This window comes from Monodelphis domestica, chromosome 6, assembly GCF_027887165.1.
Source record: "Monodelphis domestica isolate mMonDom1 chromosome 6, mMonDom1.pri, whole genome shotgun sequence".
Taxonomy (NCBI): Eukaryota; Metazoa; Chordata; class Mammalia; order Didelphimorphia; family Didelphidae; genus Monodelphis; species Monodelphis domestica.
The window spans coordinates 209,319,708-209,336,618 of NC_077232.1; the positions used below are offsets into that span (position 1 = coordinate 209,319,708).

Sequence of the window (16,911 nt, forward strand, 5' to 3'; positions counted from 1 at the left end):
ACCTTATATTCAATAGGGACCTGAGTATGAACATTACTCCTCATTCTTTTTATTTGTCTGGCCATGGTAAAGTCAATTATTCTATCTGAAATATCCTTTATTATCTTATCTCATTTTTTCAATGGGGATGGTAATCGTCCCTTCGGTATTTAACTCACAAGTTGTAAGGATGAAATGAAATTATTCCTTTTGTAAATCTATAAGTATTATAAAAATATCAGGTATTAATATTGATATAAAACTGTACATCTACATAAGAATCAGTGAATCAAAGCATTTTTAATTATTTACTAGAACTTTTGTGAGGCTTCATGCCAAATGCTAGGGTTATAAATGAAAAGAACAAAAACCTACCCTCAAGGAGCTCACATTCTAATGGAAGATATATGTGTGTGTGTGTGTGTGTGTGTGTGTGTGTGTGTGTGTGTGTATGCATGCAATACTGTCAAGAATATCCCAATTGACTCATTATTCTGAAGAAAGGATGATCACAGGCACAGGATTTAAGAACTGGAAGGCTGGAAGGAAACTTGATGATCAACCAGTCCAACTTCCTAATTTTATAAAAGAGGATACTGTTATATTAAAGTGAACTGGTTTACCCAAGATTGCAGACTGAATTAAAGAAGCAACAATTTCTTGCACCTTTGACTGAAATTTCAACACTCTCTCCAGTAAGTTGTACTTTCTCTGCTTAGAACTTTACCCATCTCTTGGTCATATCCAGCAAGAATATTATATCCAGGCTAGGTAGAAAGTGTTACTTACATATATATAGTCTGTAGACAGAGATATAAAAAGTAATTTTGCCATTTAAGGAAAGGGAGAAGGAAAGAGGGAGAGGAGGAGGAGGAAGAGAAGGAGGATGGAGGAGAGTGTTGGTTTTTTTTTTACAAAAAAGCATAATTTAATTGAAGCATTACACAAAGCATCTGCAGCTCAGCTCGAGCTCTTCCAATGGGGTCTTAATCAGGGGCCCACATCCAGTTTTCTATTTAATACAGACCAATCAAGAGAGGCCCCAAGTACATCAAGGGAAGGAAGAATGGGTGCTCCAAGGAATGGGATTTATCCTTATTGATATTCCCCTAAAGCTGGAGTCAATGCCTGGGCCATGAAAGACAAGAAGTAGAAAGGCATCAAAGACTCCCTGGGCAGTTCAGAAGTCCTGTTTCTTCATCAGGATGTACACTCTGGAGTATACTTCAAAGCATGCAAATTTTTGGTTTCTCCTAGGGGGTCTCACAAGCAGACCCCCCATAAGATAAATAGGCAGAGTTGAGTTGTGGAGGTCTTATTCCCCTCAAATCTGTACTTTCCCATATATCACATCAAACTGCTCATCCCTGGAGGGTTGATCATCTGTGGGATTTATATACCCTGTCATCCAGGGTCCCATCTTCATAAAAGGTTCTAGCTATCACCAATTAAAAAATATTACCCAAATCCACAGAATATTTCTGGATGCTAACATCTAAGATAAAGTCAACCTTGAAAGATTCACTCTTAAAATGCAGATGGAATACTTATTCAAATTTCTTGCCCTCAGGGTCTATGTCATTCACATAGAAGATGTCCTTGAACAAGATGCCAGCCATGGTGGGACACAGAATGTGAAGGAGTCCTAACTAACATGAGTGTGAGTCTGGCTTAAGACCAGTACAAGACCAAAGGCCATGCATGCACAGAAAATACAATATCTATATAAGGTACCTACCAATTACCAGCATAAACTGTAAGCTCCTTGAGCAGAGGGGCTGTCTTTCACCTATTTTTGTATCCCCAACATTTAGCAGAGGACCTGGCATATGCTTAACAAATGTTTATTGATTGATTAATGTCTCAAGTGAGTAGCATGCTTTTTCCACAGAAGTATTAAACTGACTGCACTATGAATCCTGGAGAAATAGAGAAAATAGGGAAAGGAGAAAGAGAAGGCAGGGAATTCAACTGTCAAAGTTTGATAGCCTCACTATTAGGAAACCTTTCCTTTATTGGCACCTTAAATATGCAATATTATGATTCCTCACAACATAGTATACTGTACCAAGAACAAAAACAGAAGTCTGAAAACCACTGTTCTGGTGATGCAGAGATGTACACTATTAACCATTTGGTGTACCTAGTAGCTTCTTATCTTAACCATTTTTTCCTCTCAAAATATAAAGTCCAATTAATGCATTGCTGGTGGAGTTGTGAATTGATCCAACCATTCTGGAGGGCAATTTGGAACTATGCCCAAAGGGCTACAAAAGACTGTCTGCCCTTTGATCTAGCCATAGCACTGCTGGGTTTGTACCCCAAAGAGAGAATAAGGAAAAAGACATGTACAAGAATATTCATAGCTGCACTCTTTGTGGTGACAAAAAATTGGAAAATGAGGGGATGCCCTTCAATTGGAGAATGGCTGAACAAATTGTGGTATATGTTGGTGATGGAATACTATTGTGCTCAAAGGAATAATAAAGTGGAGGGATTCCATGGAGACAGGAACAACCTCCAGGAAGTGATACAGAGTGAGAGGAGCAGAACCAGGAAAACACTGTACACAGAGACTGAAACACTCTGGTACAATCAAATGTAATGGACTTCTCCAATAGTGGTGATGCAGTGATCCTGAACAACCCGGAGGGATCATTATCCACTTTCAGAGGAAAAACTGTGAGAGCAGAAACACAGAAGAAAAAAAAAACTGCTGGAATACATGTGTTGAGGAGATATTAACTAGGGATGTGGACACTAAATGATCATCTTAGTGCAAACATCAACAACATGGAAATGGGTTCTGATCAAGGACACATGTAAAACCCAGTGGAATTGTGAGTCGGCTATGGAAAAGGGTGGAGGAGGGGAGGGAAAGAATATGATTCTTGTAACCAAGGAATAATGTTCTAAATTGACTAATTAAATAAAATTTTCAAAAAAATATAAAGTCCAACAGTTTCTGAAGTGCATATATGTCTCCTTTCACTCTGGATCCTTCCTCTATTTATCCCTCTAAATCCAAGGAAAGAGAAGAGAAAGTAATAATCCTAATGGAGAATCAAGTTACCTCAATTTACTGACTTGCAAAAGTCAAATGCTAACATAAAACAAATGCCTAAAATGTCATTCATTTAATAATAAGAATAGCAAATATTTATACAAGCACTTCAAGATTTACAAAGCACCTTGCAAACATCTCATTTTTGCCTCAGTAATCCTAAAAAGTAAATGCTACTTTTATCACAATTTAACAAAGGAGGATATTGAAGTAGGCAGAGGAGAAGTGACCAGGATCACGCAGCTAATGTGTTTGAAGTGAGATTTGAAGTAAAGTCTTCTTAAATCAGCAAAGTCTTTAATAATATCAGTGAAATTTGCAACACTCCAAATCCTGTAAATCAGTCTTCCCATGATTATCATCAAGCAATTCAAGAATTGGAAACCCTACCAAAATCTCATTATATTTAAGTGTGGTTTTGGATAGAGGAGGTGGAGGAGAGGAAAACCTAGATCTGTGATTATATTGGCATAACACCTCTAAGGAAAGAAACTGCATTTTCTAGCAGAGACCCCACCTTTTCTGCAGCTTTTGTATGATCTTTGGGAATTCCCTGGGACAATTAAAGAGTAAGTCTAAGAGGCAGAAACTGAGGAAGTCCTCCTAAGTTCTTTCTTTTCTTTATTCCTATGCCACATGACTCTAGTAAAGAGAAATTAAAACCCATCAGAACACACAACAATGCTACTAGGCTAAATGATTACCACAGGCTTGAAATCTAGATTGGGAGGTTTTCAACTAGAGGCCTTATGATGGTAGTTTATTATTGCCTAGTGATTTGGGGTTTATGAAATGCATTCTTCATTACAACTCCAGAAGGTGGGTGATATCTAGATCCATTCTGAAATATGAAATATCAGAAAACAGCAGCAAAAAATATATTTTTTCCTAACCCTCTGATTAGAAAATCAATCAATTGCTCATTTCCCAAGGGGTTGACAATGCCCATATGAATCTATTTTTAAAGTTAATTCAAACAACTATATATGGAATAACAAGAAAATGTATTTTGAACTCTCCAATGTTTACCATTTGCAAGAAAGTAGAAATTGAGTCTTTCCAGGAAGAAGTGATTAATCTGGCACAAGCTCTCTGAGAAAGAGGCAAATGGAGCAGAAAAACCACACTGAGGCAATACATTCTGCATAGATCTTGAACTTCTGTCAATGATGCCAAATTATTCTGAATAAAAGAAATAAATATTTAGTTCACCACCCTCTTTGAACTAATGAAATGCCACAATTATCATGGAACCATGAGAGTCATGATATCTCAATGGTATTCATTACTTTGGACATATGTTGGCATTTCAAACGATTTATAGTACTTAAAGACTGGCAACAGATAATAAAAATGGTGAATATGTGAGATAGAAGATAGATTTACAACAGGACTATTTTATGAGCATTTTGATCTCTGGATTGAAATCTTAGCTTTGCAAATACTTACCAATAGGCTTAACCTATTTAAGTGTAGCAGTCTTATCCCATTATTTCATAATTCTAGTGCTCAATAAAAGAACTTTCTAGCAATTAAAAAACAGAAAAAGTACCCATGAAACCAAAAATCTCTATTTCATGTAGTTTTTCTTCTAAGTTAAAAATTAAATTGAACATGTTAATTTCAAGAGACTATCCATTCTAGTTGGCAAGTTGCACAAAATCAGGAGATTAGCTGTTTTGTTAACTATATTTCAACACTGATTTCCATTGTAATCTTAGGCAATTTGTTTATGCATACAAAAGTATTATTCAATTAAGGAATGCATAAGCATTATCAAAATGCTAAAGAAGCCCATGCCACCAAAAAAATGCAAAGAAACCCTGGACTAGGTAGTGTTTTACCTTTAGCCATCTTTAATGTATTCAATGAACCTTAAAGAAAAAGACAACTCTGACCATTTCCAAAGACCAACAAATTGAAATGAATTGAAGTAGAACCTCATGATCATCAAATTGATCAAAATAATTTAAAACAACAAAGCTCAACATTGTAATAATTATGGAGAAATAAGACTTAGATGTAATTGAGTGAATTAAAAACGTGTAGGTTTTGTAGTTATATATAGAGCAATCTGACATTACTTAGTAAAGGTCAAAAAAATAATCAGGTATAAATAATAATAATTCTATGGTTGGGGATATAGCCTGATTTTTTTAGCTTAAAGAGTTAACTTCTGAAATATTTTCATTATATTATGTGAAATTAAAAAAGCATAAATAAAAACCTAGAGGCAATCATTCACAAATGTCCAAACAATAAAGAAAGTGTGGTAAATTAATGTGGCTACTGTAATTAAAATCAACAAGCATGAAAAATATTTTAAATCTATAAGGAAGTTTAGGAATTATTATAAGGTGCTAAATTCTAAATTCTTTCCTCTCTTCTCTTCTGCCCCTTCTCCCTAAGATAGTAAGCAATTTTATATAGGTACAATTGTACAAAATATATTTTATATTAGACACTGTGAAATAAAATACAAAGAAAAAACAAAACATGATGAAAGTAAAAATTTAGTATGCTTTGTTCTGTGTTCATACTGCATCAATTCTTTCTCTAAAGGTACATACTATATTTTTCATCATTAGTCCTTTGGAGCTATTTCAGATCACTCTATTGCTGAGAATACTTGTCATTCACAGGTAATCATCATATAATATTGCAGTTACTGTGTAAAATGTGTTCCTGGTACTGCTTGCTTCATTAGTTCATGGAAGTGTTTCCAGTTTTTTTCTGAAATCATACTTTTTGTCATTTCTTATAGCACAATATGATATTACAATCATATACCATAATTTGTTCAGTCAATCCCCAACTGATGGGCAGCCCTTTGATTTCCAATTCTTTGCTATGAAAGAGTTGCTACAAATATTTTTGTACAGATAGATCTTTTACATTTTTCTTTCTTTTAACTCTTTGGTATACAGAACTAGTGGTGATATTGCTGGATCAAAGCACAATCCTTGGGTACCTTTTATAGCCCCTTGGGCAAAGTTCTAAATTCCAGATTGGTTGGATGAGTTTAAAACACTATCAGCAGTGTATTAATGTTCCAAATTTTCTACATCTCCTGCAATAATTGTCATTTTTCTGTCATATTACCCAATCTAAAAGGTAAAGTAAGCAGGAACACTAAATAAAATTACAGCAATATTTTATAATAAGCAACTGCAAATAACATTATCAGTAATACAATGATCCAAGATAATCCAAAAAGGCCTAATGAACAATGCCAACTGTTTCTAGATGAAAACCTGATTGAGTCTAAATCCAGACCAAAGCATACTGTTTCACTTTCTTTCTTAATTTTTTTTTACATTTTCTTCCCCAAAAAATGATTAACATAGAAAAATGTTTTACATAATTCCATATGTAAAATCTAATTCAAACTACTTACCATCTCAGCAAGATAGGAAGGAAGAAAAGAAGGAAGAGAAAGAATTTGGGCCTAATATTTTTTAAAATAAAATTGAAAAAATTTACATATATTCAAGGAAAATAAAATTTTAAATGAAATAAAATTATTAACTTTTTACCAAGAAACTGTTTTTTATATCTTGAGAAATAAATGGCAGTAAATAGATAATTTCTTAAAAAATAGCTATTAAGATAGTATAAATATTTCTAAAGTAAAACACAAAGTTGTTAAATAACAGATTTAAATCTCACCTCAGGTATATCAATTTCTGAAGATTTCTCCTTTCTCTTTTCTAAGAAATGGTGGTACATTTTCAAAGACAAAGAACATGATAGGACACAGAGAATACGTCGAATGTCAGATCCTTTTGGCCAGAGGCCCCGAAGTTGGTCAATACTCCAATATATCTAACACAAAAGAAAAGGATCACATTTTAGAACAATATTTTTGGAATACAGTATTTTTACCAGAGAATTCATCTGAATATATGGTCCTCAGTGAAAAATTCATTGTGTGAATTCCAAAACTATTCAGCCCTGTTCAAACCATTCTTCAGAGGATGAGATTTGGCTATTTCCTGATCAATAACAATAGAGATACTTGGAATGAAAGAATCGGGTCTTGGAAACTACAATCTCCACCCTACTCAGGGTAACAGGATTTAGGAAGGGCTGCAGCAAAGCTCAAGATTTAATTATTTGAGAATATGACCTTCAACAGACATATGCAAAGGGGACAGACCTCTGGGTGGTCCTGGGTTAAGCTAGAGCCACCATTGGCATAGGGGAGACACAGAAAGTGAGGTAGAGGACACCTGAGGAGTCTGGGGACTTCCTGTGTGGAGGAAAGGAGGTTGTTGGAGCCTGGTGCTTGGGATGGAGGCCCTCAGACTGTTTCTCCATTTTGGTCATGTAAGTGATAGGGACTGATCTCTTTTCTTTGCCTCGGCTATCCAAGGCCTTGGGCCTTTGGCTCAGCCTAAGCAGAGTGGGTATTTAAGCCCTATTCCCTTCTCTCCCCTTCTCTCTCTCTCTCTCTCTCTCTCTCTCTCTCTCTCTCTCTCTCTCTCTCTCTCTCTCTCTCTCTCTCTCTCTCTCTCTCTCTCATACCTTTCTTCCTCCTGTTAGTAATTAAAAAAAAAAAACTCCATAAAAGGTTGAAGGCTGACTTGAGTTTTCATTTAGGAATTACATAGCTGAATTCCTTGGCAACCTTAAATTAATATATATCAGTCTTTTAATGTGATTTCCATATCACAATTGGCATTGATATATTGTCCAAAACATGCTATTTTTCAGATTAACTAAAGGTATTACAATCCTCTAGTTCTACACATATGGTCTCAATGAAATATCCCTCAAAGGAAAACCCATAAGACAGCTATATACTCTGTGGGTGTGTATGTGTATACCCTCACATCCCCCTATGAGAAGGAAAAGGGAGTGGGAGACAAATAACCACATATGCTGTAATGTAATACCCTTGAAGACATAATGCATCTCTACAGTAACAAGCTAGGTTATGACACAGTAGATACTGTTCCCTCTAAGACAATACAAAGGGCGCCATAGACCTAGCAAGTTAGCTGGGCATATAATAAGCCACCTTTCATTATGATACAACACAAGTGACAGTTTTGCCAGTAGCCAAAGGCAAATGATGGATACATTAAATGGCTGTGAAGGACACAGCAAAATGGAATTGTGACTTTCTGGAGTCAGCATAATATGCTTCTACTAATGAATCATAAAATTTAATATTTTGATTCCATACTTTGTTACTAGTTACAAGTTACTAATTCCTAGATTTAATTCTTTGATACAGTTCTCAGTTTTCCAAAAGAGTAGGTAAGAACCTTACCATACCTAATCATTTTACTCTTTTTTAGCTCTTTTCTCCCATGAATGCTATAGGGAAGGTCCATGCAATATGCTAACTGTTATTTTTTTAATTGCATCGATAGAAATAGAATTCTCTGGTTGTCCATCACTTCTGCTTTATATCCAGTTTGGTTTGATTCTGGTTTCCTATTTGTACAGGTTTTGTTGCTATTTATCTATACTTCCTAAGATTTATGAGTAGCTCTTGCTTGCTGTTGGCTTCCACTGTGCCTTTGGGAAACTAAAAGTTCCCTGTGTTACTATAATGGAAAGTAGTAGAACATTGTAGGAGATAAAAGGCCCAGTTTAATAGTAGGCAACTAGGTGAATCAGTGGATAGAGCATAGGGCTTAGAATAAGAAAGAAATCTTCATGATTTCAAATTCTGCCTCATTCACTTACTAGCTATATGACCCTGGGCAGGTCACCTAACTCTGTTGGCCTCAGAACCTCATTTATAAAATAAGCTGTAGTAGGAAATGACACTAGTATCTTTGCAAAGAAAACACCAAATGTGTTCACAAAGAACCAGACATAACTGAACAACTGACCAACAACAAGGACAGTGTAGTGTTTACCTTACTAACATGGGCAATGGAATTTCAAGAAAGATACAGAAATTAAAACGCTGGTATCATCCTAGATTCTTAGAAGTACAAGGGATCTCATTGGTCATCTAGTTAATCTCTACCTGCATGATTCATTCCACAGCAATCCTAACAAATGGTTATCTGCCTTTATTTAAAGAACTTCAGTGAAAGTAACCATACTACCATTGAAGGCAGATGATTCTATTTTGGGGGTAGATGTGACTGGTTGTTGTGGTGATAGTTGTGATTATTGTGATTGTGGTTGTTGTTGCTAATGTTAGGCTGAGAATCCCTATCATAACTAGGCTAGAAAAACAATAGCCTCTGTGACCTCCTCCTACTGCTGAATGACACAAAAGCTTTAAACTAGTCCATTTCTGACTGGGTCACTTTTCCCCTCCTTAGGCAATCTGATGCCTCTCCCATCCTGTCCAGGGGTTAAGCATATTGGTGCCAGACTTACTATGGACACTCAATGGTCCACAGCCCTCCTGCACTTCTGAACTCCAGAGTTAGGCTAACCACCAGTCTCCATCTTCCCTAGTCACAAGGATTATAGAAATGGGCCATCACCCTAGATCTCTGTTGGCGAACCTATGGCACGTGTGCTGGAGGGGACTGCTCCTCTCCTCCTCTCCACTGCACCTGAGGACATTTTTCATTTCACCTACCCTTCTGCCCAGCAGCCCTAGGAGTGTTTCTCCCTTCCCCAGTCTGGGTAAGGGGGTAGCTAACATGTAGTGTGAGGGTACAGTTTGGGCCCTGAGTCTCTAAAACATTTGCCATCATTGCCCTAGCTAGAGACACTTGACAATTGAGAAATTTTCCTGTATCTGCTTCTCTATAGCTTCAAATTATTGTTCCTAGTACTGCCACTGAAAATAAGCAAAACAAGTCTAAATCTCTGCTGTAGCAAAGTGTAACAAATTTTCAAATGGTTATAATGTCCCAACTAAGTCTTTTCTTCTTCAGAGTAAACTGTTCCTTCAAATCATTCACCAATGGCATGGTGACATATTCTAGAGGAACAACAGTATCATAGAACATTGAGCCTGAAGTGAGGAAGTCCTAATTCCAAATTTGGGCTCAAACACTCAATAGCTACATGATTCTAGGCAAATTATTTAAATTTGGTTTGCTCAACTGTAAAATGGGGATAATATTATCTGTCTCCCAGGGTTGTTTTGAGGATCAAATGAAATAATATTTATGAAGAATTTAGCACAATCCCTGGCACAAAGCCAACACTATGAAAATATTAGTTATTAATATAAGAGTAATATTTTATTGCATAAATGTAAATATTGTAGATAATACAAAGCTAAGCAGAATAGCTGGCATATTCGATGTCAGAGATAGGACAAGTCTTAATAGGATAAAATAATGAGCCAAATATTTAATAGAGGTAAACAGTTTAACATTTAATAGAGGTAAATATAAAATTCAATACTTGCCTTTAAAAAAACTTTTAAAATACAATGTGAGGGATATATGACTTGACAATATTTTGTGCAAAGTAGGTTTTTTCATGTATTACAACCTCAATAAGAGTCAGCAGTAAGTGGTGTGGTATTCCCCCACCTCCCTCAAAATTGTAATGTTAAACTTCATTAAGAGTAGTAAAAGTCTTCCAGTCAAGATGGTGGTCTAGAGGCAGCGAAAGTTCAGACCTCTGAAATCCCTTCCTTACCAATCACAAACTGAATGCACCCAGGACACCAAAATTCAAACTGAGCAACAGGATAGACCTGGGGAACCCTCCTCCTAGACCTGGACCAAAAGGTACAGTCCCCCAAAAGCCAGAACCCTAGATCACTCAGATCTAAGGGGTAGGCAGAAGGAAGGTCCCAGGATCCATCCCCCCCAACCCAGAGTGCTGAGCCCACAGCAGCAACAGGAACCTCAGGGCCGGCAAAAGGGTCTCAGGGCTGGTTATTATGAAGGACTCACCCTGAAAGCAACCTAAGCCAGTCTCCGGGGTGCCCAACAGAGATGGCAGGGAAACATAGAGAGAAGGGGGAAGCCTGTAACCCCCTGGCTGGGTCCTTCCATCTGAGTCTCAAGGGAGGCTCCAGCTTTAGGGTACCAGCTGAACCCAACCCCATCAGGAGTGCTCAGAGCTTCTGAAAGGACAGAAACCTCAGGACCAGCAAAGGGGTTACTCTGAAGGGCTTACCTTGAAAGCAACCTGGGCCAGTCCTCAGGCATTCAACACAGATTGTGGAGGAGGAGTTTTTTTTTTTGGTTCAGGGATCATTTGGCCCACAACAGGTGAACATAATCCCATCAGGAGCCCTCAGAACCCAGGGAGGCCAGGACCCCTCCCCCCCTTAGAGAGCAGGGTCTTCGGAAAGAACAAAAACCTCAGGGCCAGCAAAGGGGTTGCTCCAAAGGGCATTCCTTGAAAGTAACCTGGGCTAGTCTCAGGGCACTCAACACAGACTGTAGAGAAAAAGTGGGGTTTTTGTTGTTGTTGTTGTTTTGTTTTGTTTTGTTTTTTTGCTTCAGGGCTCATTTGGCCCAAACCAGCTGAACCTAATCTCATCAGGAGCCCTCAGACCCCATGGAGGCCAGAACCCTTGCCCCTTAGAGAGCAGGGTCTTCTGAAAGAACAGAAACCTAGAGGCTGAGTCAAGATGGCAGCCTAGAAGGAGCATAGACCTGGCAGCCTCACCAGAGCTTTGGAGATCCTCCATATTTGCTCCAGCCTTCCAGGAAGTTTAGAACTCAGAGCAAACCCAGCGCAACCAACCTGAACTTAATCCCATCAAAAGTCTCCAGAACACAGGGATACCCAGGGTCCCCACCCACCCTCATTGACTGCTGGACTTTAAGCCAATCAAAAGCCTCCAGAGGACATGGAAGCTCAAACCCCCAACAACCCTCTCCCAGAGACTACACCAAGAGATCTTCTGATAAAGCTCTAAGAGGGGAGACTGATAGAAGTGCTCAAAAACCAAAAAAAAAAAGAAAAAATGAGAGGAACAAGAGCACAGACAAATACGGGGAGTAAAGAAGAGGTGAATTTGAGCAAACAACAGAAAAAAGAAGAAAGAAACTACAATAGACAGCTACTACTCAGCAAATGGAACAGAGGGGGAGAGATCAGCAAATGATAAACCAGAAATCCCAGCGAATTGGATACAGGCTTTGGAAGAACTCAAAACACAACTAAGAGAGGCTGAAGACAATTGGGAAAAGGACTTATAAATTAAGATAAGGCATCTGGAAACAGAGGCACTTGAACTAAAATAAGAAAATAGTGTATTGAAAGCCAAAATCAACCAGCTGGAAAATGAGACAAAGGAGATGAAAAGGATGACCAAAAAGATAGAGATGAAATCCAATCTTTAAGAACCAGAATAAAACAAATGGAATTAAGTGACCTCACAAGGCAGCAGGACACTATAAAACAAAACAAAAAGAATGAAAAAATTGAGGAAAATGTGAAGCATCTCATTCACAAAACAGATGATTTAGAAAATCGCTCAAGAAGAGACAATTTAAGAATAATTGGACTACCAAAAGACCACAACAAAAGAAAAAGCCTGGACATAATACTAGAGGAAATTATCCAGGAAAACTGTCCCGAGATCCTAGAACAAGAGGGGAATGTGGAGATTGAAAGAATCCACAGACCACCCCCTGTATTTAATCCCCAACTCACAACACCAAGAAATGTTATAGCCTAATTCAAAAACAATCAGATGAAAGAAAAGATATTACAAGCTGCTAAAAAGAAACCATTCAGATACCATGGAAACACGGTGAGGATAACACAGGATCTGTCTGCATCCACACTGAAGGACCAAAAGGCATGGAATACAATATTCCGGAAAGCAAGGGAACTAGGTCTACAACCAAGAATAAAATACCCATCAAAACTGACTATATTTTTACAGGGGAAAGTATGGTCATTCAACACAACAGAAGAGTTCCAAGCATTCATAAATAAAAGACCATACCTGAACAGAAAATTTGATGTCCAACCACAGAACTCAAGAGAATCATCAAAAGGTAATTTAAAAAGAGGGGGGAAAACAAATAAACAACAACAAAAAAATTTTAAGAGACTCAATAAGTTAAAATGATATGTTTCCCTATAAGAAAAGAGGTCATTGGAAACTCTTAAAAACTGTTGCTATCACCTGAGCAGCTAGAAGAATTACACTCAGAGGGAACAGTGACAAACTGTATAGGATGAAAGGACAAGACATAAATAGGTATATAGATATACGCATGCATAAATACATATACATGTGTATGTATATATATATGCATGACTAGAGGTAAAAAAAGAGGTTATGACTAAAATAAATGGGAAAAGAAACAAATGGGGGTAAATTTATGTCATAAAGAAGCTCATGGTGGGAGGGAGGAGAACATCGATACACTGGAAGGGTAAAGAGGTTGGAGATAGGAAATACTCAACTCTTGCGTACTTTGAAACTGACCCAAAGAGGGAAGAACAATCCAATCCATTGGGGAAGGGAATAGATCTGCGCCCTATAGGGGAGGAGAAGGGTAAAAAAAAGTACTGGTGGGGAGGGAAGCAGTACAAGGGAGGGAGAGGCCAGGGGGGAAATTTTAAAAAAAACTACAGGGGAAAATAAGGGAGGGAATAAGAAGGGAGGGGGGTAGAAAGGGAAGTAAAATAAGGAGGGGGGAACTAGGGGGATTGACAAAAACAAACATTGGTGTAGAAGGAAATAGTGAAAGAAGAAAAGGCGGGATCAGGAGTAGAAATCAAAATAATGGGAAATACACAGCTAGTAATCACAACTTGGAATGTGAATGGAATGAACTCACCCATAAAACACAAGTGAATAGCAGAGTGGATTACAATCCAAAACCCTACCATATGCTGTCTGCAAGAAACACACATGAGGAAGATAGATACGCATGGGGTGAAAGTAAGAGGATGGAGCCAAATCTATTGGGCATCAAATGATAAAAAGAAGGCAAGAGTAACAATCATGATATCGGACAAAGCCAAAGTAAAAATAAATCTAGTTAAAAGAGATAGGAAAGGTAATTACATCCTGATAAAATGCAGTATAGACAATGAAGAAATATCTGTACTCAATATGTATGCACCAAATGGCAGAGCATCCAAATTTTTAAAGGAGAAACTGGAGGAGCTCAAGGATGAAATAGATAGCAAAACTATACTAGTGGGAGATCTGAACTAGTGGGAGATTTTGATTAGATAAATCAAATCAAAAAATAAATAAGAAAGAGATGAGAGAAGCAAATGAAATCTTAGAAAAATTAGAGTTAGTAGACATATGGAGAAAAATAAATAAGGGCAAAAAGGAATATACCTTCTTTTCAGCAGTACATGGTACATTCACAAAAACTGACCATGTACTAGGGCACAAAATCATTACAAACAAGTGCAAAAGGCAGAAATAATAAATGCAACCTTCTCAGACCACAATGCAATAAAAATAATAATTAGTAAGGGAACATGGAGAAGAGGTAAATCGAAAATTAATTGGAAATTAAATAATATGATTCTCCAAAACCAGTTAGTTAAAGAACAAATCATAGAAACAATTAATAACTTCATTGAAGAAAATGACAATGGTGAGACATCCTTTCAAAACCTATGGAATGCAGCCAAAGCAGTACTCAGGGGGAAATTTATATCCTTGAGTTCATATATAAACAAATTAAGAAGGGCAGAGGTCAATGAATTGGGCATGCAAATTAAAAAACTAGAAAGTGAACAAATTAAAAACCCTCAGATGAAGACTAAATTAGAAATCCTAAAAATCAAAGGAGAAATTAATAAAATTGAAAGTCAAAGAACTATTGATTTAATCAATAAGACTAGAAGCTGGTACTTTGAAAAAACAAATAAAATTGACAATGTACTAGTCAGTCTAATTAAAAAAAAAAAAGGAAAGGAAAAAACCAAATTGACAGTATCCAAGATGAAAAGGGAGACCTCACCTCTAATGAAGAGGAAATCAAGGCAATCATTAAAAACTACTATGCCCAATTATATGGCAAAAAATATGGCAATCTAAGTGATATGGATGAATACTTACAAAAATGTAAATTGCCTAGACTAAAAGAAGAAGAAACAAATTACCTAAACAACCCCATATCAGCAAAAGAAATTGAACAAGCCATCAAAGAACTCCCTAAGAAAAAATCCCCATGTCCAGACGGATTCACAAATGAATTCTATCAAACATTCAAAGAACAGCTAACCCCAATACTATACAAACTATTTGACAGGATAAGCCAAGAAGAGGTTCTACCAAATTCTTTTTATGACCCAAACATGGTACTGATCCCAAAGCCAGGCAGGTTAAAAACAGAGAAAGAAAACTATAGGCCAATCTCCCTAATGTATATAGATGCAAAAATCTTAAATAGGATACTAGCAAAAAGACTCCAGCAAGTCATCACAAGGGTTATCCACTATGATCAGGTAGGATTCATACCAGGAATGCAAGGATGGTTCAATATTAGGAAAACCATCCACATAATTGACCATATAAACAAGCAAACTGACAAAAATCACATGATTATCTCAATAGATGGAGAAAAAGCCTTTGACAAAATACAACACCCATTCCTATTGAAAACACTAGAAAGTATAGGAATAGAAGGGCCTTTCCTAAAAATAATAAACAGTATATACCTAAAACCATCAGCAAACATCATCTGCAATGGGGAAAAACTTGAAGCCTTCCCAATAACATCAGGAGTCAAACAAGGATGCCCATTATCACCTCTATTATATAATATTCTACTATAAACAGTAGCAGTAGCAATTAGAGAAGAAAAAGTAATTGAAGGTATTAAAATTGGCAAGGAAGAGACCAAGCTGTCACTCTTTGTGGATGATATGATTATTTACTTAAAGAATCCTAGGGAATCAACCAAAAAGCTAATCGAAATAATCAACAACTTTAGCAAAGTTGCAGGATACAAAATAAACCCACATAAGTCATCAGCATTTCTATATATATATATATATCCAACCCAGTTCAGCAGCAATAATTACAAAGAGAAATTCCATTTAAAGTCACCTGAGACAATATAAAATACTTAGGAATCTATCTGCCAAGACAAACACAGGAACTATATGAACACAACTACAAAACACTCTCCACACAATTAAAACTAGATCTAAACAATTGGAAAAACATTGATTGCTCATGGGTGGGACAAGCTAACATAATAAAAATGACCATCCTACCCAAACTTATCTATCTATTTAGTGCCATACCCATTGAACTACCAAAAAACTATTTTACTGAATTAGAGAAAACCATAACAAAGTTCATTTGGAAGAATAAAGGATCAAGGATATCCAGGGAAATAATGAAAAAAAAAATACAATGGAAGGTGGCCTTGCAGTCCCAGATCTCAAACTATATTACAAAGCAGTGGTCATCAAAACAATTTGGTACTGGCTAAGAGACAGAAAGGAGGATAAGTGGAATAGACTTGGGGTAAATGACCTCAGCAAGACAGCTTTGACAAACCCAAAGACCCCAGCTTTTGGGACAAAAATCCAGTATTTGATAAAAACTTCTGGGAAAATTAGAAGACAGTGTGGGAGAGATTAGGTTTGGATCAACATCTCACACCCTACACCAAGATAAACTCAGAATGGGTGAATGACTTGAATATAAAGAAGGAAACTATAAGTAAATTAGGTGAACACAGAATAGTATACATGTCAGACCTTTGGGAAGGGAAAGATTTTAAAACCAAGCAAGACTTAGAGTCACAAAATGTAAAATAAATAATTTTGATTACATCAAATTAAAATGTTTTTTGTACAAACAAAACCAATGTAACTAAAATTAGAAGGAAAGCAACAAATTGGGAAACAATTTTCATAACAAAAACCTCTGACAAGGGTCTAATTACTCAAATCTATAAAGAGCTAAACCAGTTGTACAAAAAATCAAGCCATTCTCCAATTGAAAAATGGGCAAGGGACATCAATAG

The 16,911-nt window shown here is 36.7% G+C and overlaps 2 protein-coding genes across 4 annotated transcripts in view; both read right to left on the bottom strand.

Annotated features, from left to right (window-relative positions):
• The window catches only part of LOC100021515 (probable ATP-dependent RNA helicase DDX60), a 145,007-nt gene that overhangs the window by 101,411 nt on the left and 26,685 nt on the right, over positions 1–16,911 (bottom strand). For all 3 annotated transcript variants that reach the window (XM_007496145.2, XM_007496144.2, XM_007496143.2), the window contains exons 6-7: positions 6,713–6,868; positions 4,073–4,225 (exon numbers count right to left, since the gene is read on the bottom strand). In XM_007496145.2, the coding sequence (XP_007496207.2) occupies positions 4,073–4,225; positions 6,713–6,868 (309 nt within the window). The remainder of the gene's footprint in view (positions 1–4,072; positions 4,226–6,712; positions 6,869–16,911) is intronic.
• POLR2H (RNA polymerase II, I and III subunit H) lies at positions 542–3,022 on the bottom strand. The gene is given in 4 exon segments (XM_056802871.1): positions 542–1,212; positions 1,215–1,315; positions 1,317–1,381; positions 1,383–3,022. Coding segments are annotated over 4 exon segments (435 nt in total). The 5' UTR covers positions 1,599–3,022; the 3' UTR covers positions 542–1,159.